This window comes from Equus asinus, chromosome 4 (genome assembly GCF_041296235.1).
Source record: "Equus asinus isolate D_3611 breed Donkey chromosome 4, EquAss-T2T_v2, whole genome shotgun sequence".
NCBI lineage: Eukaryota > Metazoa > Chordata > Mammalia > Perissodactyla > Equidae > Equus > Equus asinus.
Genome location: NC_091793.1, coordinates 108,814,966 through 108,839,070, shown reverse-complemented (window position 1 = coordinate 108,839,070; position 24,105 = coordinate 108,814,966). Strand labels below are relative to the sequence as shown.

General features: G+C 38.0%; 1 protein-coding gene across 1 annotated transcript in view; it reads left to right on the top strand.

Annotated features, from left to right (window-relative positions):
• LRP2 (LDL receptor related protein 2) overlaps positions 1–24,105 on the top strand; it is a 198,384-nt gene that overhangs the window by 117,444 nt on the left and 56,835 nt on the right. The window contains exons 36-48 of the mRNA XM_070508061.1: positions 1,335–1,548; positions 2,577–2,816; positions 5,123–5,311; positions 7,207–8,127; positions 8,261–8,426; positions 8,808–8,966; positions 10,526–10,815; positions 11,570–11,773; positions 12,718–12,960; positions 17,552–17,677; positions 19,051–19,170; positions 20,658–20,789; positions 22,011–22,212. Coding sequence (XP_070364162.1) covers positions 1,335–1,548; positions 2,577–2,816; positions 5,123–5,311; positions 7,207–8,127; positions 8,261–8,426; positions 8,808–8,966; positions 10,526–10,815; positions 11,570–11,773; positions 12,718–12,960; positions 17,552–17,677; positions 19,051–19,170; positions 20,658–20,789; positions 22,011–22,212 — 3,206 coding nt within the window. The remainder of the gene's footprint in view (positions 1–1,334; positions 1,549–2,576; positions 2,817–5,122; positions 5,312–7,206; positions 8,128–8,260; positions 8,427–8,807; positions 8,967–10,525; positions 10,816–11,569; positions 11,774–12,717; positions 12,961–17,551; positions 17,678–19,050; positions 19,171–20,657; positions 20,790–22,010; positions 22,213–24,105) is intronic.

Below are 24,105 nucleotides of genomic sequence, written 5' to 3'. Positions count from 1 at the left end.
TATGTACTTATAATGGTGATAAACTTTGAAGTGGTGACATGTGTGAAAGCACTTTGCAGACTTTGATGCATGTGTGCAATGATGGGGAAGCTCTTGCCACATGGTATCATTTCTCCATACAATTTAGCATGTCCCAGACAGTACTCTCCATCTCCCTCCCTTCTTATTTCTACATCTACTCTGCCTTCCTGAATCTGTGAGCTTGTTAGCCCAGTGACCCTCTATGATTTCTCCTAGGCTAGAACTCTCATATTTCTGCTTCGCTCTGGTAACTATGTCCTTCTTTAATTATCACAAAATCCTGGCCTTTCATCCTCTACCTCTTTTCTCAGGCCCAGCCTTTTTCTGCTGCCTCTACTGTTCTGAGCCACTTCTCTCTAGCCTTGACTAGACCATGGCCCTCGATACTGAACCCTGCTTTCATGAGAGAGACATGTTGTCTTCATAAAACTATAACGAATAGGTCTGATCACTGCTCACCCCAGAACCCTAGCCTAGAGGAGTAGCTCCAAACACTTCAGCTGAGCCTGGTCAGCTAATCTGATCCTGTTTACTCCCTCAGCAGCTCCCCTCAAGCTTATCTTCCCTATGCTCTAGCCTTCTGGGACTTCTGTCAGTTTCTAGGGCATAACCTGCTGTTATACCTGCTGGGATCTCTTGTCCAGTGAGGCAGAGAGTCAGACCTCTTCTGTATTCAGCTCAGATCCTGGCACAGAGGAGGCACTTGAGACAAGTTCTTGAAATGAAATCAAACCAGCTGTGTCTACATTTTGTTTTTCTTCCAGAAGTAGACTTGTCATTTTTCATTAGGACCTTCATTCTGGTGAGTTCTTTTCCAGTTTATCAGTCATTTTGAGTAAGGCTTACTACCTGTTCTGATAGAGCAGGACTACCTTCTGCCCTGTCCAGTCTTCCTGTCTTCTGTGCTTGTATGGAGCACATTTCCAACCCCATTGCAGAAATTGTTGGGGATGATATTACAGGCATGGTCAGTCAATTCCTGTGTAATGGCCCACAGTTAGGCATTAAATGTGTATCTTGGACCAGAATATCGCATGCAGGAACTAAAGAGGTTTAGTCCCTTTTTCTTCACCATGCTACCTGAGGAAGTTAACTGACTAATTTGAGCTCCAGCTTCATTATCAGTGAACATTGCCTGACCTACAGCTCCATGTAGTTGTGACTGTCAAATCAGAAAATAGATATGAAAAAAATCTCTGTAAATGATAGAATGCTATATAAATGTGAAATATTATTATTAAGAGAATATTCGTTCTAAATGTTTCTCTTATTTTACCATGAATCAGTCAATAACAAACATTCTGATCTTTTAGATTGAAAGAGGAAATGTGGATGGTACAGATCGAACAATCCTGGTTAACTATCTTTCCCACCCCTGGGGAATTGCTGTCCATGGTTCCTTTCTTTATTATACTGATGAACACTATGAGGTCATTGAAAGAGTTGACAAGAACACTGGGGCCAACAAAGTAGTCTTGAGAGATAATATTCCACATCTGAGGGGACTTCGAGTTTATTACAAACGTGGTAAGTGTTTATGACTGAAACATACACATTCATGGCTGTTACAATGTATATTCTCAGGTCTATACACTTACGTGTATAAACACATGCCCACACACAAACCCATGTACATACACTGCATGCAAATTGAAATTATCCAAAATATGTTTAAAATAATAACCATGTCTGAAGCATGGCTGAGTTTCAAAGACTAACCTGGCATCTGAAAAGCCAGATTGACTTCACTGTGAGTTTATTCCCATTTTTTCCTCATCACTTTAAACTCTTTCCTTTGCTTTTGCTTCCCAGTACTTCCTGACGTATCTATCTGTTTATTGTCTGTATTACTTATTAGAATGTAATCTCCATAAGGACAGGCATTTTGCATGATAGAATTTTTGATCTTAAAAGGAATACTTTTAGGTGTTGCCTTTTTCCAAAGGTTTTTAAGAGATAATCTAATTTTTGGTTTGCCCCTTTAAGTTAGCATTATGATCTAGAGTTTATTTTTTATAGTTTCGACATATTTTATAGCTTTTAATTTCTAAACAAAGATTATCAAGAATATTGTTTGCTGTCCTATAACCTAGGTTTGTCATTTGGTATTTATTTTTATTGCTTGTGAAAAAAACTTTTAAATATTCTTATTTAACATACCTTAAATCAAATGTCCATCATGTTGTTGATCATGTGTTTAAACTGATATAATTTTAAATGCCAGTACTTAGGTCAAGAGGGCAAAAAAATATATTAGTGTTTGTATACTGACCTCCCTCATTCTTCTAATTCTTGCATGATTTATGGAATAAAAGCAAGCGATGCTCCATTCTCTAATTGCTATATGATAGTTGTGGTCCTATTTTAATACCTTTATGGTGTTAACAGTATAAGCTCTAGTTGCTTCAATATTGTTTTTTGGTTATTAACTCACATACCATATTTTATTATTAATTTTTACAATAAATTGTTTGGTGACCCAATTTTAAAAATTTGAGACTGAGTGGCAAGTAGGTGGAGTGAAAAAATTGCAAACTAATTTTGATTTCATTTAGATGCTGCCGAATCCTCAAATGGCTGTAGCAACAACGTAAATGCCTGTCAGCAGATTTGCCTGCCTGTACCAGGAGGACTGTTCTCATGCGCCTGTGCCACTGGATTTAAACTCAATCCTGATCAGCAGACCTGCTCTCCATATGAGTCTTTCATTGTTGTTTCCATGCTGTCTGCAATCAGAGGCTTTAACTTGGATTTGTCAGATCATTCAGAAGCCATGGTGCCAGTGGCAGGCCAAGGTATGTCAACTCCAATATAAGTAAGATTCGACTCCACCTGCTGCCATGTTGAAATCCTTGGTGCTGTAAAGCGTTTCTCTATGTTTGGATTCAGCACATAACGAAGCTTCTTTCCCTTTAAATAATGTGTCTCAGCCTTGTGTGCTTGTCAAACTTTGGTGTGTATCAGAATTGGAGGGCTTGTTAACACACAGATCTGGACCCTATCCTCACATTTTCTGATGTGGTCTGATGTAGTCTGGAGTAGGTCTTGAAAATCTGCGTTCCTAACAAGTTCCCAGGTCATGCTGCTGTTGCTGGTGCATGGACCACATTGAGAATGAGAGGCCTAGAGCAACATAGAGTGTAGCATGAGATTGCACTAAGTGTTACAGAGTTGGTGTTCAAAAGAGTAGTTAATGGAGATGTAGGGTAGAGGGTATACTATTTAGAATAATAATGAAATAGTCCACAGTCTGATCTTTTCATAGATATTTGATGAGTTAAAATAAATAAGTTGACAGTATTAGTCTCTCCTTAATAACTACATTTTTACGGCACTTTATGCTTGCCTACTGTGAACATATAAAATGATCACTTGCTTTCTGGATGAACCAAGGGGTTTCTAGGTGTCTGTAACCATGGGAAGAACTAAGCATTTACTAGCATCACAAGGAGTGTATCATAGGTTGATGACAGAAATAAAAGGAAGAAAAAAGGATGAAGGGAATGAAGGAGTGGGAGAGATGGTTGGAAGAGACAGGGCTGCATATGGTGAAAGGAGTCAGCGTGCTTCTGGCACCGCACACCCTCCTCCTTGATGACCATATTCACATGTACTCATGAATTGTCTTTGTCATCTCTGATCTTAAAAAGTGAAAGATCTAAGCCACCATCTTGTAAAGATATTATAAAGTCAATAATTTTTTTCTCCCATGCTTTCATGTGGAAAATTTTGAATGCAGAAAAGGTCAAAGAAAGGTACAGGGAACATCCTTACACCTTTCACCTAGATTCAACAATTTTTAACATTTTGCTACATCTGAGCTCTCAATCTCTCGGAGTGTATTTGTGTGTATATACATACATATATATATACATACATTTTTAATGAACTTTTTGAAAATATATTGCAGATATCATGACACTTCACCCCTATATACTTTAGCGTGCAGCTCCTAAGGGCATTATCATCTAATACATATATTCATATTTCTCCACTTGGCCTCAGGATATTTTTTATAGCTATTGTTTTGTTCTGTTCAAGATCTAATCAAGATTCATGCATTGTATTTGGAATGTCTCTTTAGTTTCTTTTAATCTGTAGTAGTTGCCCCAGTTTTTTGTTATGATATTGATTTTTGAAGAGACACAACTGTGGTCTTTCAGAATCTCACATTGAGGATTTGTCTGATTATTTCCTTATGGTGTCATTTAACCTGTCATTCCGTTTATACCCTGAATTTCCCATAAAATAAAAGTTAGGTCTAACTGCTTGGTTGGATTGGGGTTGAACATACTTGGCAAGAATACTTCATGGATGAAGCTGTGTCCTTGATGCAGAATCTCATTAGGAAGGACATAATGTCAGCTCGTCCCTGTCTTAGTGATGTTTAAGTTTGATCACTTGGTTAAGGTGGTCACCGTGAAATCTCTGCTTTTTAACAGTATATTTTTCTTTTTGTAATTTGTATGAAATCTTTGGGGTCACACTTTGGCCCCCTGTGAATATCTTGTTCCCCAAATACCTTTTACCCATTGGTTTGAGCAGCCAGTGATGATCCTTGTCTGAAATGATTGTTTAATCGGGGATTGGCAATATGGTGATTTTCTTCTATCATTCCTTCTACATTTATTGATAATATTCTTCTATAAAGGAGAGCTGTCTCTCTTTCCAAGTTTATCTTTAAAAATAATTTATTATCACATGAACTCAAGTTTTTATTTTTTAATTCAATGTGTTGTAACCATTTACCATAATTACTCTTTTGGTAATCCGGTTGACCCATTTTGGTCAGAAAGAACTTTTTGAAATGGCTGCCTTTATTCTTTTGACACGATCCTGTTAGTGTTTGAATGCTTTCTTGCTTTTTGGTATAATAAAAGGTTCCAGGCTCACCTCATATCTTCCCTCCCCAAACCTATAATCAACCATTTCTCCTGGGCAGGTGTTTTCGTTGCAACTGGGAAACAAGTATTTTTATTTTGTAGTGAAGTCATGGTCAGAGCAGGGGGTTGAGAATGAAGGTTTGAGAGGAAGGGCAGACATTTAAAAGTTCTAGTTCCATCTAGAGCATTGTTTAATGATCTTTTCTTAAATGTTTCAGGACGAAATGCACTGCATGTGGATGTTGATGTATCTTCTGGTTTTATTTATTGGTGTGATTTTAGCAGCTCTGTGGCAGATTATAATGCCATCCGTAGAATCAAACCAGATGGGTCTGCTTTTATGAACATCGTTACACATGGGATAGGAGAAAATGGAGTGCGGGGTATTGCCCTGGACTGGGTGGCAGGTAGGTGAGCTATAGAGTGATTTTACTGAAAAGCTTTTTCTTGTTTGCATCTCTATCATCTTATTTTATGCCAGAAGGTTTAGCATAACATTATATATGCTACAGATCTGTTTTTCTAAACAGATATTGAGATTTAAGATAAATTGAATTGTGCTTTTAGACTAAGCTATATGTCTATTAAGTTAATGATAAAATTTTCAGTTGACAGATTTATAATAGATTATCTTATTTTCTTCAACTGTAGGCAAAATGACTAGAAACATTAAATTATATGGAGTTGTTCTTTTTCACACTTAGATTAGCACCTAATTTCTAAATTGGAAATGTCTAAATTTTCAAAGAGAAAGAGATATTAAAGTATAATGTAAACCATGAAGCGATAATCATTTATTTTCAAGCTCAGCAATTTTAGTTGCCAAATTCTTAATTGCTTCCTCTTGTTAATGTCTAAATCACTTTTGAGCAGTAGGTACTTTCTCTATTGTAGTTAAATCGAAATGCTTGACCTGATCCAATATTACATTAATTTAGTTATATTGATTCACACACTTAATTTTGAATTACCACTGATTTTTGATGATATGCTGAGAAACAAATGTATTAAATATATTATAAAGTTCAGAATATAATCCCATTATATAAAAATAGGTTTCATTGTGTGTTATCAAGTTTGGTAAGTAGATATCATTTGTAAATATTATATAAATATTAAATTATATTATGAAAGTCTCGGTACTATAATAAGATTTTATTGCAAATAGTATGTATGGTAGTATAGTTAGATAAGGCTTTAACTGGGTCCCTAAATCCCATCCCCGTTAACAAATTTACTACATTATTTCTGAGGGTATAGGTAAAGCAGGGTCAGCAGTCTATGGCCTAGGTCAAATGCAGCCTACTGTCTGTTTTTGTGAGTAAAGTACTACTGGCGCATAGCTATGCCCGTTTGTTTGTGTATTGTCTATGATTGTTTTCATGTTACAATGGCAGAGTTGAGTACTTGTGAAAGAAACCGTATGCTCTACAAAGCCTAAAATATTTACTATCTGGCCCTTTATGGAAAAAGTTTGCCAATCCTGGATTGTAGGATTGGAATATACATATGTTGCAATTAGAGATAGGTAATGAAAAGAGATCAGTAACATACTGCATGTTGACCTGATTTCTCTAAGGCAGTTTTGAGTTAGATATAGGAACAAAACAGATGTACCTTGATAGCAGTATTGATAGTTTGACAGCAGATTTTCAACTACATGGAATCAATATGGGATCATTCTCCTTTCAATATTTTTTCCTCGCACTGTGGTCTTTTTATTCTAGTGTTTACATTGTTCTTTAATGCCCGAAGGCAAATGGACTTTTGTTTCAGTGGCTTTACAATGTTCATGGGATGAAAACCTCTACACTAATTAGAAAGACTAGGGAAGGACCTCACGTTAATACTAATCACAAGGAGCATTTGATGATGTCGATAACCTGAGATGCTGCTAGTTCTCCCTCTTTGCTCCTTTCCTCATGTTGGAGTAGAAGTTATGTCATGATAATGTGTATTTAGAGTCTTTTGAAGATTTAGATGGTAAACATTCAGGTAGGAGAGGAAGGACATTCTGGAAAATAGACCTTTCAGTAAAATGTTTGCTATGAATTCTAATCTGCTTTAGAGACTGAAGAAAGGCATATTGTCTTTAAATTTGAAGAAACAATTTCTTTGGTTCCTAAGAGTAAATATATATTTTTATAAGTCTAAACTGAGACATTTGTTTATCATCTTGGAAAAGACAACATATACTGACCCAAACTTCCACCTTTACATATTTTGTTATGAATTTGAAAAGGCATCCTCTCTTTTCTTCTTGGTTTTCCACTCATCAGCATGCTCTTTCATTTTCCTGCAGGAAATCTTTATTTCACCAATGCTTTTTTGTCTGAAACGCTGATAGAAGTTCTGCGGATCAATACCACCTACCGCCGTGTTCTCCTTAAAGTCATAGTGGATATGCCCAGGGATATTGTTGTAGACCCCAAGAACAGATACCTATTCTGGGCTGACTATGGACAAAACCCAAAGATTGAACGTTCTTTTCTTGACTGTACCAATCGAACTGTGCTTGTGTCAGAGGGCATTGTCACACCACGGGGCTTGGCAGTAGACCATAACAATGGCTACATTTATTGGGTTGATGATTCTTTAGATATGATTGCAAGGATCAATATTGAGGGAGAGGAATCTGAAGTAATTCGTTATGGCAGTCGTTACCCAACTCCTTATGCCATCACTGTTTTTGAAGATTCTATCATATGGGTAGACAGGAATTTAAAAAAAATCTTCAAAGCTAGCAAGGAACCAGATAACACAGAGCTACCAACAGTGATAAGGGACAATATCAATTGGCTAAGAGATGTGACCATCTTTGACAAGCGAGTCCAGCCCCGGTCACCAGAAGCAGTCAACAACAACCCTTGCTTGGAAAATAATGGTGGATGCTCCCATCTCTGCTTTGCTTTGCCTGAATTGCACACCCCAAAATGTGGCTGTGCCTTTGGGACCCTGGAAAGTGATGGCAAGAGCTGTGCCATTCCAACAGAACATTTCCTTGTGTTTGCCATGGATGATTCCTTGAGAAGCTTATACTTGGACCCTGAAAACCATAACCCACCTTTCCAAGCAATAAGTGTGGAAGGAATTGCTGTGGACCTGGATTATGACAGCATACATAACAGAATCTACTTCACACATTCCTTATCACCTAGACATAGTCAGATTTCCTATGTCAACCTGAATTCAGGAATTGTTTCTCCCACTGTCATTGTTTCAGGTAAGTGCACTCCAGGTGCAGTTTATCTTGGAAATAGACACAAAGGGATCAACACATGTGGATAACCAGTGGTTCTGAAATGCATATTGAGACTCTAACACCTTTGTATGTGTGTTTGTTGATATATGTCCAGATATAGGGGCTGCTGATGGCATTGCCTTTGACTGGATCAATAGAAGAATTTATTACAGTGACTACACCAACCAGACAATTAACTCTGTGGCCGAGGATGGGTCTAAGCGCACCGTGATAGCCCATGTTTCAAAGCCAGGAGCAATTGTGTTAGACCCTTGCCGTGGGTATGCAATGGTCTTTTCATCATATTTCTGTCTGCTTATTTCTGGAGGGAGTGGGGCCGGAAATTATTTTATGTTCATAGAGAGCCAACGTTTTATGCACTTGTAACACTGTAGCTACAGATTCAAGGTGAAAGAGCATGAATGACTTTACCTGGGAAGGAACTCCCGTTGGTGCTAGAAAGGTTGGCAGCATACTAGGGAATCAATGCTCTGACTCAGTACATCCCTTATGGGCAAGTTGTGTGGGTAGGAATGGAGTAGGCTTTCATCTGCCATGTTAATGTCAATTTGCAGTTAAAGAATGCTGCCATTCTTCTTTAAGTAAAAAGGATTATGAAGTTCCTTGTGCTGAATTAATTATGACTCCTTTTGGATAACTAGGTACATGTACTGGACTGACTGGGATACTAATGCCAAAATTGAGAGAGCCACACTGGGAGGAAACTTCCGGGTACCTATTGTGAACAGCAGCCTGGTCTGGCCCAATGGACTCGCTCTGGACACTGAGGAAGACCTTCTCTACTGGGCGGATGCCAGTCTGTATGTGTCTTTGGTTATTCGTGTGGGTGTTGAAGAGTTCTTCCCACTTCCAAAAAAGAAGGATTTGCATAATGCCATAAAAATATAATATGCTAAATAGATGTGGCCACAATGTAGAATCACAGTTTTGGGAACTATATTCTAGCTTGGTGAATGTACCTGTGAAAATTGATCTATAACATGAAATTGAATAATTGTAAACTAAACGGCATCTAAATACGCTTTACTACATAAATTAATGTCAACTATAATTACAAATATAATCATTCAATTTATAATCCGTGGGCCCTATGTGACTACCATAAAATGTGAATGACTTTTAAATGTACACTGATGTTAAGGTTTCTCTGGACTTAAGCATTCAGTGTCTTGTAAAAACATTTTCTTTTAGTCTTTGACTTTTGGTCATCTTCTCAAAAAGATTCTTTTTTCTCCTGCCAGCTTGGTCTCAGCCAATTTCATAATGTTTTCCTTATAAATTTTTGTCAACTCTAGTTTTATATTAATTCAAGTACCCCTGAAATTACTCGCATTCCAATCATCCTAATGGAATAGTTGAAGAGATGAAATGATTTTGTTTGCTATGGCTGGTGTCTACATGTCAGGAATCTTAACTTTTCTTGCTTATTATCTTATGATTTTGGTCTTGTGACACTGAGCACCCAAGAAGCTCATCTTTTCTTTATTTTCTCATTTGAAACAAAGTGATGATGTTTCGTGTCTAAATTTGGATCATTTTAGGTAAATTTCTCAAGGTACTTGGTAAATTACTAACCAAAAAAGTCATGAAGGGAATGGGAAGGGAAAAGTAATTCATATTTTGTTGAGTAACTACCATTTTCTAAAGACCGAGTTCTATGCATTGTATGTATTATTTCATAATATTCTCCTGTTTCTTTCTTTCTTTTTTTTTTTGAGGAAGATTAGCCCTGAGCTAACATCTGCTGTCAGTCATCCTCTTTTTGCTGAGGAAGACTGGCCCTGAGCTAACATCTGTGCCTATCTTCCTCTACTTTTTTTATATGTGGGACACCTACCACAGCGTGGCTTGCCAAGCAGTACTGTGTCCTCACCTGGGATCCAAACTGGCGAACCCTGGGCCGCTGAAGTGGAACATGCAGAGTTAACCGCTGCACCACTGGGCCAGCCCCTCTCCTGTTTCTAATGATAGCCTGGTTTCTTTTGTAGGATTACTCATAGGCTATATTACTATTTGGAAATCTATGATTTATATAGGCCATTGTTTGATAAGCAAAGTTAGACCTCCCATCACCAGTGGTTCTAAAATGCATATTGAAACTCTAACAGCTTTGTATGTGTGTTTGTTGGCATATGTCCAGATATAGGGGCTGTTGATGGCATTGCCTTTGACTGGATCAATAGAAGAGTTTATTGCAGTGACTACACCAACCAGATATTGGTTTTTGCTGTCATATGCTCCACTTGAAAAGAAAGTTGGGGGCTTATGTAAAGCAATGGTTAGGCCCAGGCATTGGGCTGCCAGTTGAGGAACTTAATCTTTCTGGATTCCAGCAATTTTTTTTTTAACTTCATTTTAGGCTGAAGATTGAACGCAGCACTCTAACGGGCTTGGAACGTGAGGTCATTGTCAGTGCAACCTTTCATCCTTTTGGCTTGACTCTCTATGGCCAGTATATTTACTGGACTGACTTCTCTGCAAAAAAAGTTTACCGAGCTAACAAATATGATGGGTCAGGTCAGATGGCAATGACTACACGTTTTAGCTTCGAGCCTGAGGGTATTCGTGTTGTTGTGAAGGACCAGCAACGGCAGTGCAGTAATCCTTGTGATGAGTTTAATGGGGGCTGCAGCCATATTTGTGCACCAGGTAAGGCATTGCCCATGAAGATACAATCGTGCAGAGTAGCAATAATGGTGACAACTGCTAGGAAAAGGTGAAGGAATATTCAGCTCTAACAGGAGAAAAAAGAATCCAAATTCTCCTTGATTTCAGAGTAATTCATAAAATAGATTTGGGGGTTTGTCTAGTGAGAGAAAGACTTTGACAGGTTTATTTCCTGTCCAACATGGAGCCCTTTTATGAAGGCGTTTTTAATTCAAGCTTGATGGAGGTAGAAAGAAAGTTGAGGGTTTGTCTACCGCACTTTACGACTTGAATACAAATTCCGTCAATGAGCTTACCTTCCTTATAAAAGGATCTCATTCTTCCACTTGGAAGGTACAATTTATAGCTTGAAAGATTTCTGATGATATTTTAGAATGTAGTATGTGCTTCATAGTGTGTTTTATAGAGAACAACAAGTTCATAGGAAGATATGCCTTTTGATATGATATCATTGCTTTGCAGATTTTGCTGAGAAGGGAGAATCATGGCTATTGTTTCCGTGTAGATGAGAGGCGGTTGTTTAAAGATTAGGGTGAATTAGACACATTTATTAGAAATTGGTGGTTATTCTTTTTGATGGAAAAATGACTCAGAATATAGTTGAAAGGTTGATGGGAAGAGTTTCTATGGCTTGTCTTATGGCACATTTAATACAGAGCTGTTGCCAGTGCTGTTTTAGAGGAGAAAGTGTTCACTCCACAAATCTTTTCCTTTTTCTGGACCTACCCTTCTTCAGGTCCAAATGGTGCTGAGTGCCAGTGTCCACATGAGGGCCGGTGGTATCTGGCCAACGACAATAAGCACTGCATCGTGGACAATGGTACACGGTGCGATAGTTCCAAGTTCACCTGCCTCAACGGGCACTGCATCTCAGAGCAGTGGAAATGTGACAACGACAATGACTGTGGTGATGGCAGTGATGAGCTGGAAAGTGTCTGTGGTGAGTTGGACTCTTGGAGCTTTTTGTTAGGAGCTAACAATGTCTTTATGCCAAGTATTTGGTACAGAATCCTGCTGTGTATGAATAAGTTTGAAATTTGTTCCTAAGCATCTTGTTAGAACTGAAGAACATTTACTCTGAGAATCCAGACTGCGTTTCTGTTAAATCACATATAAGCTGATGTATATGCTGTGGAGTAGCATATGATACTTTATTAGGAAGCCCTTCTGTAGTGGTTAAGAGTAAAAGTGCTGGATTCAAATCCTGGCTATGGTATTTACAATCTGTATAGCTCTGGGAAAGTTACTTAACTTCTCTGAGCCTCAAACACCTCATATGTAAAATGGAGCTATTACTAGGATTCTTGTGAGGAGTAAGAGAAAACAATACATAAAAAACACAGCATGGCACTTGGTGATGCTAAGTATGACTTAGCATGGAGCTAGGGGTTGCAATCAGTGATTGTTAGCATTTTATTAATCTTCATAGCTCAAGGATCATTAATTCAATAATTTTATTGAAATCTCTCCGAATATTCAGCTTCCATCTGAATAGGGTGAGTAAAATACTGACATTTCTCAGGAAGTTCTGAGGTTAGTTACCTTTTTCTAGTAGAGTGTGTAGGGGCTAAGAGTTTTATTTTTCCCAAATAAATTATATTTTCATGCTTTTCTGTGATTGAGGTAAACTTTTAGGTTGAGATGATAGAGAAGTGGAGTGACATTTTCATTTGCTTAAAATGCTTCATTTGCAAAAAAAGCATCCAACATATTTGCTTAATCTAACTAATTTAGTGTTGTCTCACTTTGCAAGCAGTCCGTTTTGCAGCTGTTTTTGCCTTGGAAGGTAAACTCAAAGTGTCTACTTTATTTGATTGTATCTTTTTAGCAATTAGAGTGATCCTTTAGTCAAGAGGTTTCTTCAATGTTTTTTCCTCTTCTTAGCGTTTCACACCTGCCCTCTGACAGCCTTCACCTGTGACAATGGGCGATGTGTCCGATATCATTATCGCTGTGATCACTACAATGACTGTGGTGACAACAGTGATGAGGCAGGGTGCCTGTTCAGGGACTGTAACGCCACCACGGAATTTACTTGCAGTAACAGAAGGTGCATACCTCTTCAGTTTGTCTGCAATGGCATAAACAACTGCCACGATAATGATACCTCAGACGAGAAAAACTGCCGTAAGTTCACCTTAAGTATTTCTTGTGCTTTGGGGTCGGAAGTCTTAGACCGTGGGAGATGAAATTTTTATATGAAAGAAAGGCTTTCTGAAAAAAGAACTAAGTATTCATCTAAAACATAAATTTTGTTTTAATACATTCTACTAAATGATTTTTAAAAACAACTGTACCTAATATTTGAATTATTTACCTAAATTTATGGATGCATACAACCATTGACTATTTTAACCTTAAATATTTTATCCTTGGTTTATATATCTGCCAGACTAAAAATTCATTTGACAAAATTTTCGATTGTTTTAAAGCTCTAACAATAGTTGCAGACAAAAATTATTGCATAGATGTGTTGTGGTTAATCTTTGTTGTGCAAAAAGCTATACAGTACAATGTTGACTGAAAAGATTTGTCTCTTTAGTTTTTCTGGTAAATTGCCCTGTAGTTAATTTGTTTTTCCAAAATTTCTGGCATTTGCGCTTTAGCATCTTGGGAAAACAAAAGGGCAGAACGTAAGTACAAATATATTTTCAGTTTGGATGTATCTACCTGCTCTGCCACTTTTGTAGGTAGAGTTATACACAATATTTATTTAGGTATGCTTTTTAAAAGAAGTACTTCTTATGGAAAATTTCAAACATACACCAAAGTAGAAAGAATAGTTTACTATATCCATCACCCAGCCTCAACATTTATCAACAAGTGGTCAATCTGTTTCACCCATTTCCCTCAATTTTTTTTCTGAGGATTTTAAAGCAACTCCCAGACATGCATATCACCAATAAATACATTTTGAAAAACAACGACCATGTCATTATAATGTCTAGCAAAATCAACAATACATATTTGATATCCTTGACTACTCAGTCCCTATTCAAATTTTCTCACTTATCCCCAAAATGTCTTTTTACAGTTGCCTGTTCAAATTAGGATTCAGACAAGGTCTATACACTGATTTTGGTTGTTAAAACTCTGTAACCTTTTTTTTTTTTTCTTTTTTTAATTGAGTTATTGATAGGTTACAATCTTGTGAAATTTCAATTGTACATTAATGTTTGTCAGTCATGTTGTAGGTGCACCACTTCACCCTTTGTGCCCACCCCCCACCCCACCTTTCCCCTGGTAGCCACTAAACTGTTCTTGGTCCATAGTTTTAAATTCCTCATATGAGTGGAGTCATACAGATTGTCTTTCTCTCGCTGGCTTATTTCACTTAACATAATTCTCTCAAGGTCCATCCATGTTATTGCAAATGGAATGATTTTGTTCTGTTTTGCAGCTGAGTAGTATTCCATTGTATATATGTACCACATCTTCTTTATCCATTCATCTGTTGATGGGCACTTAGGTTGCTTCCACGTCTTGGCTATTGTAAACAGTGCTGCAATAAACATTGGGGTGCACAGGACTTTTGGGATTGCTGACTTCAGGCTCTTTGGATAAATACCCAGTAGTGGGATGGCTGGATCGTATGGTAGTTCCATTTTTAGTTTTTTGAGGAATCTCCATACTGTTTTCCATAGTGGCTGCACCAGTTTGCATTCCCACCAGCAGTGTATGAGGGTTCCTTTTTCTCCGCAACCTCTCCAACATTTGTTGCTATTAGTTTTAGATATTTTTGTCATTCTAACGGGTGTAAGGTGATATCTTAGTGTAGTTTTGATTTGCATTTCTCTGATGATCAGCGATGATGAGCATCTTTTCATGTGCCTATTGGCCATCAGTATATCTTCTTTGGAGAAATGTCTGTTCATGTCTCCAGCCCATTTTTTGATTGGGTTGTTTGATGTTTTGTGATTGAGTTAAAACTCTGTAACCTTTTTGATGCCACAACAGTGTTCACTTTTTTTTTCTTCCTGAGGCAGATTCGCCCTGAGGTAATATCTGTTGCCAATCTTCCTCTTTCGGTTGAGGAAAATTCACCCTGAGTTAACATATGTGCTAATTTTCCTTTATTTTGTATGTAGGTCACCACCACAGCATGGCCACCACCAAGTGGTATAGATCTGCACCTGGGAACTGAACCTGGGCTGCCAAAGTGGAGCACACTGAACTTAACCACTAAGCCTCAGGGCTGGCCCCCCTCACTATTTATTTATTTATTTATTTATTTGAGGAAGATCAGCCCTGAGCTAACATCTGCTTCCAATCCTTCTCTTTTTGTTGAGGAAGACTTCCCCTGAGCTGACATCCATGCCCATCTTCCTCTACTTTATACGTGGGCTGCCTGCCACAGCATGGCTTGCTGAGTGGTGCAGTGTCCGCACCTGGGATCTGAACCAGTGAACCCTGGGCTGCCGAAGTGGAATGTGCGCACTTAACTGCTGTGCCACTGGGCTGGCCCCTCACTAATTTATTTATTTATTTTGAGGAAGATCAGCCCTGAGCTAACATCTGCTGTCAATCCTCCTCTTTTTGCTGAGGAAGACTGGCCCTGAGCTAACATCTGTGCCCATCTTCCTCTATTTTATATGTAGGATGCCTACTACAGCATGGCTTGCTGAGTGGTGCCATGTCCACACCCGGGATCCTAGCTGGCAAGCACCCCGGGCCACCGAAGTGGAACGTGCACACTTAACTGCTGTGCCACTGGGCCGGCCCCCTCACTATTTATTTTTAATGCCATTGATTTGTCCTGTGGAATGTCCCACATTCTGGATTTGACTAATTGCATAGTTGAGCCATTTGATTTGTTATTTTATCCCTCTTATTTCCTATTAACTGGAATTTGGATGTAGAGTTTTGATTACATTAGGTTCAGTTCTTTGGGTGAGAGCACAGTATAGGTGGAGCTGTGTGTTTCTTGTTACATCGCATATGAGGCACCTTATGCTTGTTTGTTCCACTTGAAGTGACGATGAAATTAATCACTGCATTTAGAGGTTAGCCTGAATCTTCTCTTAGGAGGTCCCCACCAACCTTTAATGTAATGGTTTTTGCATCCATGGATGGTTGTTTCATAAATCCATTATTTCTTTAAGGGATACAAAATAGGCATTTTAAAATTCTATTATTCCTTCCACATTTATTAGCTGAGGTTCCATAAAGAAGAAATTTTCCTTATCAATTATTTGTTACACTGAAATACAATTCTACAGGATAAATGCTTGATACTTTCCCTTTGTCAGTTTTCAGAGTAATGCGTTGGTGACCAATGAGCACTAAGTTTTTGTTTTGTTTTGTTTTTACTATTGTATTAAACCCATGGATTTTTACCTGTGATGTGTTTTAATGCAGTGAAGTCATTTATTCTTTTTTGTGTTCAATTGTCCTATCTTAGGTCAGTGGCTGCCCTGCTAAGTTGGCTCTTCTGTTATTCTAACATGGCCCTGGTTAGTCTTCCATAGTGCAGACTTGCATATTTCCTGTCTCAGGCCTGGAATTAGCCACTTATCCAAGAAAACCTCATTCCTTTTGTGATATTTAGAAATTACCACAGTATTGGGGTGCCCATTCCTACATGGTTTTTGTTGCTTCTAGGCCTTTTTAGTGGATAGACCTAGGAAATACAATTTTTAAGGAAAAAAAAATTACGTCGTATTTCCCATTTTAATTTAAGATGACAGGTTTTTTGCTTCTTAGATTTTATAATCGTGTCTCTTCTGTTATACTTAAAATCTTGGTTTTTAATGATGTTGACATATTTACTTATTGGCTTTATTCTACAGTGAATTCACAATGCCCATAATAATTTCAAAATAACCACACGAATAGTATTACCCTGGATAAATCTACTAAATGTAATTTAAGATTTTAGGTCCTTCTTGTTCTTGGATTATGTCCTGCTAAGAATAGGCAGTCAAAATACTGGTTTTTAGAATTATTTGAATTTTTTTCTCTGTATGGTTATGTTATCAACTTGATTTACTGTTACCTTTATTTGTTACTATTTCCAAATTTTAGAATGACTTTCCTTTTTCCGTTTTTATTTCTATGAAATAATGTACATGGTTCCATAGTCAAAATTATGCAACAAGGTACAGTCACAGAAGTCTTTCATCCTTATCCTTTCCACCCTGCTCTGTCCATACTATTCTGAATCTACCCATAGGGGTGACAATTTTCAGTAGTTTATCTTTTCATTGTAGTTGTTGTTTTTGATATAAGCATCTCTCTTGCTACACACACACACTCATATCATCATTTTTCTTACACATAAGATAGCCTACTGTTTTGAATCTTGCTTTCCTGCTGTTAACAATATATCTTGGAGATCATACCATTCTTCCTTATCAACATATAGGGATCTTCTTCATTACTTTTTACAGCTACATATTACTCCATTGTGTGGATATGTCATAGATTATTTAACCAAGAGTCGGACTCTTGTCGATACTATTAAATAATGAAAACAGGTGATTTAAACGTAAAGTAACCTCACTCCCCTCCTTCATCCCCCAGTATTAGCTGGAAATATCTCTTTACTATAGAATCTATGGTGTAACATAAGTGTCATGGATCATGCTTCTGTGATAGCTTTGAAAATGCCTTCCTTCTGGTGGTTTGTGTTCTGCAATAGATCTGTTAGCATGGACATTCTTTATGATATATATGTGGTGGATATGTTCCCAATGTTTATCTGGTTGTCTTTTTCAAGCTGATCGCACTTGCCGTCCTGGATACATAAAATGTCAGACTACAAATATTTGTATTCCCCGTCTTTACTTGTGTGATGGAGACAATGACTGTGGAGATATGAGTGATGAAAGTCCCATTTTCTGTGGTAAGATAAACCTACCTCTCTTTCTGTGGTTCCAGGGTTGCATGTCTTGAGCTAATACAAAGATATACAGCCTGGGTGTTTGGGCTAATTTCAGTTCGTCATCTCAAGTTGACCTTGTAAGTAAATGGAGAAGGCCATTAATTTAGGATGTGGTTGAAGGGGCATAAGAAGCCTCTTTTCTCTGTTCCTTGGCTGGATGTCCAAATCCAAATATTTCTTCCAGAGACTAGCTCTGATACCTAACCTTCTACAATGGCAGAGCCATTTCTCTCAGAGTTGAAGGCCTTTTGTCTTCAGGAACTCCAGGCAGAATTTGCACATTAAGCCCTTATATTTACTCTTAGTAGGGTTATGGTAGCCATTAGTAACTGAAAGAATTTGTGTATCTTTTTAGTCTGTTTGAATTTCAGAAACTTTTATTTCATATTTAGCAATTTGGTTCAATCAAACTATTTCCTGTATTTATAATTGAAATTAAAAGGCCTTTCTTAAGCTTGATAACTTTCAGACTGTTAGTGTAAATAGATGCGTAATTTAAGAGTTTAGTAATTGTCACCAGGTGAGGCTACAGTCCAAGAGCAGGAGTTGGTTGAAATAACAGCAACAAGAGGAAGCAGAATTCAGGACACAGCCATTAGATAGGGACAGGCAGATTGGAACTAGTGCGAACCTTTCAGGCACCTCTGCTTCCTTACCAGATTTTCCCTGGTAAGTCGTCAGATATCATGGGCCAAAGCAAGGGATCCTAGCAGACCAGAAGAATTAAGAGACTTGATTCTGGTTTGTACCCACATAACAATTTAGAAAACACATCTGACCAGAGCTTCTTAAGGTTATGTGAGAAAAGAATCAATGTTCACATGTAGGCAGAGTCATTTACTCAAATAAAGATCCCATATATATTACAAGGACAAATAAGAGCAGAACTTTGCTAACTCTCTAGAATTATGGTCTAGCATGGCTAAAAGGTTGTATATAGGGTGAACTCAGACCATATTGTTGTTTTTGCTTTTAATTATTATTTCAATGGAATTTGTTTAATTTTGTGTTATAGCAGAAAACATAGAACCAAGTCTTCTTTCACATAATTTGTGATTTTATGCATCAAAAAATGTTTCTTTGGCATTTCTAACAAATAGAATTTATTTTTGGATTTCTGGAATCTAGAAAAAACTTCTGGAAAACTAGAGCAGAATCGCCTGCCTTCTTTCTCTACCATACTCTTATGGAAAGCTTGTACATAAGCCCATGTCCCAGGCTCAGTCTTTCTTTCTTGGCAACTATTACATAGTTCAGAGAGATAGGCAAATTGTTAATACTGATGGGAAGCAGCTTGTGCTTTGCTCATGGCTTTTGTTCTTTCTCTCCTCCAGCCTCTCAGACGTGCAGCAGCACTGAGTTCCAGTGCACTTCTGGGCGCTGTATTCCTATCCATTGGTATTGTGATCAAGAAAGAGATTGTTCTGATGGCTCTGATGAACCTTCCACTTGTGGTAAGAGAGTAAGCAAGCGTGAAAAGCATTATGATGCAACTAGACAGCCTCTTCAAATACAGACTAGGGTCATGGCTGCTGCGTGTTTCCTCTCCCTGCTCCTTCTTTCAGCTGAGATGCTGAAACAACTCAGCAGACATTCATTAAGAACCTCTTAGTGCAGGGCACTGTGTGGGTTGCTGACCAGGATAGGGAGGTTGCTGATTGATGCTGATAAAATGAGATTATGTTGGTGATGCACCTAATACTGTACCTGGCTTGTAGAACTCAATTTTAACTGACTCTGAATTGGAATTTCTGAATTTGGCTGAATTCAAACTGATAACACTGTAGGAGGATCCAAAAGTGATTGGAATCATCATAGACATGGGGAAGAGGGGCATATTATGGACACACATCCTCTTCTTGTTGTGTCTGTGTGCCAGCTTATGAAGTAAGGTCCCATGGCCATCCGAGTTTCCTAAAAACTTCCCGGGACCCTCCAGTTCCTGGAGGCAGTTGTGCTTGTTTGTATTTGAAGGCTGCTATTTACCTTTGCAAATTGTAATCTATATCCATGCACATTATTTTACATAATTTTAAAAATATGAAGATTTCCATGGGAACCAAAGTCATAGTGAGAGCAATTAGTTCCAACTGCCTGACATATTTAAATAAAAACAAACAGAATCTACATATGAATACATTCTCTTAATATGCAGATGTATTGTTTTAAAGAAATAATGAGACATATACAAAAAAGCATAATTCCTATTTCTTCGCCCTTTCTCCAATCTCCTCTTCCCCAGAGATAATCACTATTAAGGATGGGTTTGAATTCTTCTTACCTTTATCTATACATCCTGATACGTAGATTTTAAAACACCTTACTATATATATTTTTTTCCTGCAATTTGCCCTCCACCCCCCTTCTTTTTTAGCTTAACAATGTCGTGTCAGCATGTTAGCAAATACAGATCTACCTCATTCCTTTGAATATTACTGAATATTACTCTAAAGTGTGGATGTTCCATGTGTTTTTATCCCTTTCCTAACTGATGGACATTTAGATTGTTTCCGTTGTTTCACTACGCAAAATAACACAGGGATGAACATCCTTTTACAAACTCTTTGTGCACATGTGGGAAGATTCTTGTGAACTAGATTTCTAGAAATGGTGTTGCTGTGTCAAAGGGGCTATGTCTCTTCAAAAGGCTGTATCAATATATACTCTTTTCTTACCAGCTTATGAGAGGTACTGCTTCTCCTTACTGATATCATTGTGCTGTATTTTTAATAGTTAAATTTTCTCTTCCCCCTAGGCTAATTTTGAGGAGTCCCTGGGTTTGTGGGCCTATGAAAACTTGCTTAGTTGAATAGGGACATGTAAGGATATGATTGAAGAATTTGAATCAGTCTTCTAGACAGCCCAGGCTATGGCAGGCCTCTCTCAAGATTTCTGGACTGCAAACCACTCTTCACCAAGAGTGCTTTGAATTTTTTTTCAGTGCACGATGAACCAACATGCTTAAGCGATGAGTTCAAGTGTGACAGTGGGAGGTGCATCCAAAGAGAATGGATCTGTGATGGTGATAATGACTGTGGGGACATGAGTGATGAAGATGAAAGGCACCAGTGTGGTGAGTGAAACCCGTTAATTCCTCAGCAGAGTCACATTCCGGGGAAACTCAGTCGATTTACTTTTCTGCCTTTGGAGAGTATGATTGTCAGGCAGATTCCTCTTTAATTGAATGCACACGGATAGAATGCTACCTTGATTTTTCCACTCTGGAATTGTTTGCTATCATTTGCTTAAATGCTTTAAAATGATAAGAAATGATTTTAATGTTTATTCTTTTTCTCTTGCATTTAGCTAATGGAAATAATGTTCTACTTTTCCTGAGCAGACGACGAGATCTCAGTTGGCCACTCTTAATAGCAGCTTTAACAGAGTAGTAATTAACTGTGCCCATAGTTTCATCTAATACTTTAGGCCCCTTATTTGGGGGAGGGAGTAAGGGGAGGGTTATGCCTTTTCATTGGATTATGGAACAAACAGACCAACAGAGCATGGAACTCTTAGCTAAGGTGTCTTAGAAGCGTCTTTCCATGGTGGAACAGTAAAAAACAATGGCTCCCTGATGTTTGCATTTGATCTAATCTCATATATCTACAACTTTGGTGATGGGCCATAGCTCCACACATACTCTATTCCTTAAAACGGGTTGTTGGCAGCTGCACAAACATGAACTGTAGCATGTACTTTCTCCCACCGGCCCTTGCCAGGACCTCCCTCCTTTTGTCTCCCATACACTCACAGTGAGATTGAATAATACGTCTGTTCTGTTATTCTGCGGGCATTAATGGTTATGTATTAGCATCTCATCTCTTTCCTAACAGTGTCATGGTTTCTGACAACTCTTGTATACCCTAATTCTACTTGAAGTGATAGCTATGATGTAGTTGAAAAAGCACTAAATTTGGAGGAAAAAAACCCTAGATTTGAAGCCCTAGCTCTTTAGAAATTTCTATGACTTTGAGCTGTCTAGTTAACCATTTTGAGCTTCAATTTTCTCATCTGTAGAACTGGCATAAAAATGCCTATCTTACATTGTGTGATTACACTTTGTGAACAAAAATGCTTATCTCTTCCTTTTGAAAAAAAATCTAAGGTCTAAAGCAATTGAAATGGAATTTTGGTGTTTTTATTATGATCTATTGTTACCATAGCAACATAATTTGTCTACCTGTTTTCCCCTCATTTTGTTAAGTAGCATAAAGCAAGAGAAATAATGGTTCAGAATGAATTTGACTGTAGAATGAGCTCTCATGTTTCTGATTCTTGTGTGCTTTGCTTTCAGAGAATCGCAGCTGCTCCGGCTCTCAGTTTCACTGTGTACATAGCACACCTCCATCCAGGAGGTGCATACCCCAATCTTGGGTCTGTGATGGCGACGCAGATTGTGCTGACGGCTATGATGAGCATCAGAATTGCACCAGGAGGTCTTGCTCTGAAAATGAGTTCACCTGTAGCAATGGACTGTGTGTCCCACACTCTTACAGGTGAATTGGGGATTTAAAAATTTCCCAGAAAACCTCAAGTATCCATGGGGGCAGGGCGGACTTATCTGTTAGGCATGGTGGTCACAGTGCCTAGTGCCATGGTACTTTTAGTGGCTCATGAAAATGTTTAGATTTTTTTTAAATAAGAAAAAGAAACTTCAGGGTAAAGAAAGTATTTAATATTAATATATTTGCCTTTATACCAGTGTAGTCATTAAATATAATTTTAAATATTTTTATGGAGGAAGGGGCCCATGAAGGCAAAAGTGCCTTGGACTTATGAAAGGCACAATGTGACCTTGCATAAAAGGCCAGGGAGATGAATGAAGTGGGCTTGATATAAGAAAATTCTTTGTTGAAGCAAGTGATCCTCTTAGTTTTCCGCTTGGAGTAGAGGCATGGGTACAAGAAATCCTTCACTTCTCTCTGCTATAAGAAAAATAACAAGCGTCATACTTGATGATGATAAATGGAGCTTGGCACTTAGGCTCAGAGTCAGTGAGACACAAGGAAAGGCAGGTGAACTGAGAGTGCATGCTCCAGATAAGAAATGCAAATGCTGCTCAGCATCATGCAAGAGTGTTCTTTTTTTGAGAGATATTGGAAATCTGGATTTTCATATGAAATATTCTGATTTTAAATGCTGGAAACAAATTTTAAAATTCTAAGAACACTGCGTTGGTCAAACAGATTCAGTTCACACCTTGCCAGTTTTGGGGGACCTCTCCTGTGGTATTCTGTTTGATTTCTTTTTTTTTTTTCCACTGTGTAATTTCAGGTGTACATTATTATGTATCAGTTTCTGTATAGACTGCATCATGCTCACCACCAATAATCTGGTTTTTATCAATCACCATACATACATGCCTCTTTACCCCTTTCACCCCCCCCCCCACCTCTTCCTCTCTGGTAACCACTAATCTGTTCTCTTTATCCATGTGTTTGTTTATCTTCCACATATGAGAGAAATCATATGGTGTTTGTCTTTCTCTTTCTGGCTTATTTCACTTAACATAATACCCTCAAGGTCCATCCATGTTGTTCCAAATGGGACAATTTTGTCTCTTTTATGGCTGAGTAGTATTCCATTGTATATATATATATCACATCTTCTTCATCCATTCATCAGTTGATGGGCACTTGGGTTGCTTCCACGACTTGGCTACTGTGAATAATGCTGCAGTGAACATAGTGCATAGATCTCTTTGTACTGTTGATTTCATGTTCTTTGGATAAATACCCAGTAGTGAGACAGCTGGCTGGGTCATACGGTATTTCTACTTTCAATTTTTGAGAAATCTCCATACTGTTTTCCATAGTGGCTGCAGCAGTTTGCATTCTCATCAGCAGTGTATGAGGGTTCCCTTTTCTCCACATCCTGTGCAACACTTATTGTTTCTCATCCTGTTAATTATAGCCATCCTGATGGATGTGAGGTGATATCTCATTGTAGTTTTGATTTGCATTTCCCTAATAAATTAGTGACGTTGAACATCTTTGCGTGTGCCTGTTGTCCATCTGTATATCTTCTTTGGAAAAATGTCTGTTTGTATGTTTGATTTCTTATTACTTTCTCCACATGTGGTATTTCAAAAAGTTTATACTTTTTTAGTGCCCCAACTTCTCACTATCCCTACTTAGCAAATTTGGATTTCGGGACCATAGAGAAGGAAAATGACGTGTAAGTTTCAATCCTGATGGAATAGGAGAATAGGAGGACATTAACACAAATAGTGAGTCCAGGAGGGAGTCTGCTCAAGATGGAGGGTGAGTTTGATGTAGTAGGACTTCTTGGTGTGCCTAATATGTATGAGGCATTTGGATACATGGAACTGGAGATAAGAAGAGATATTGCATGTGCCGAGGACTGTTAAAGGGCATACACACTATTGA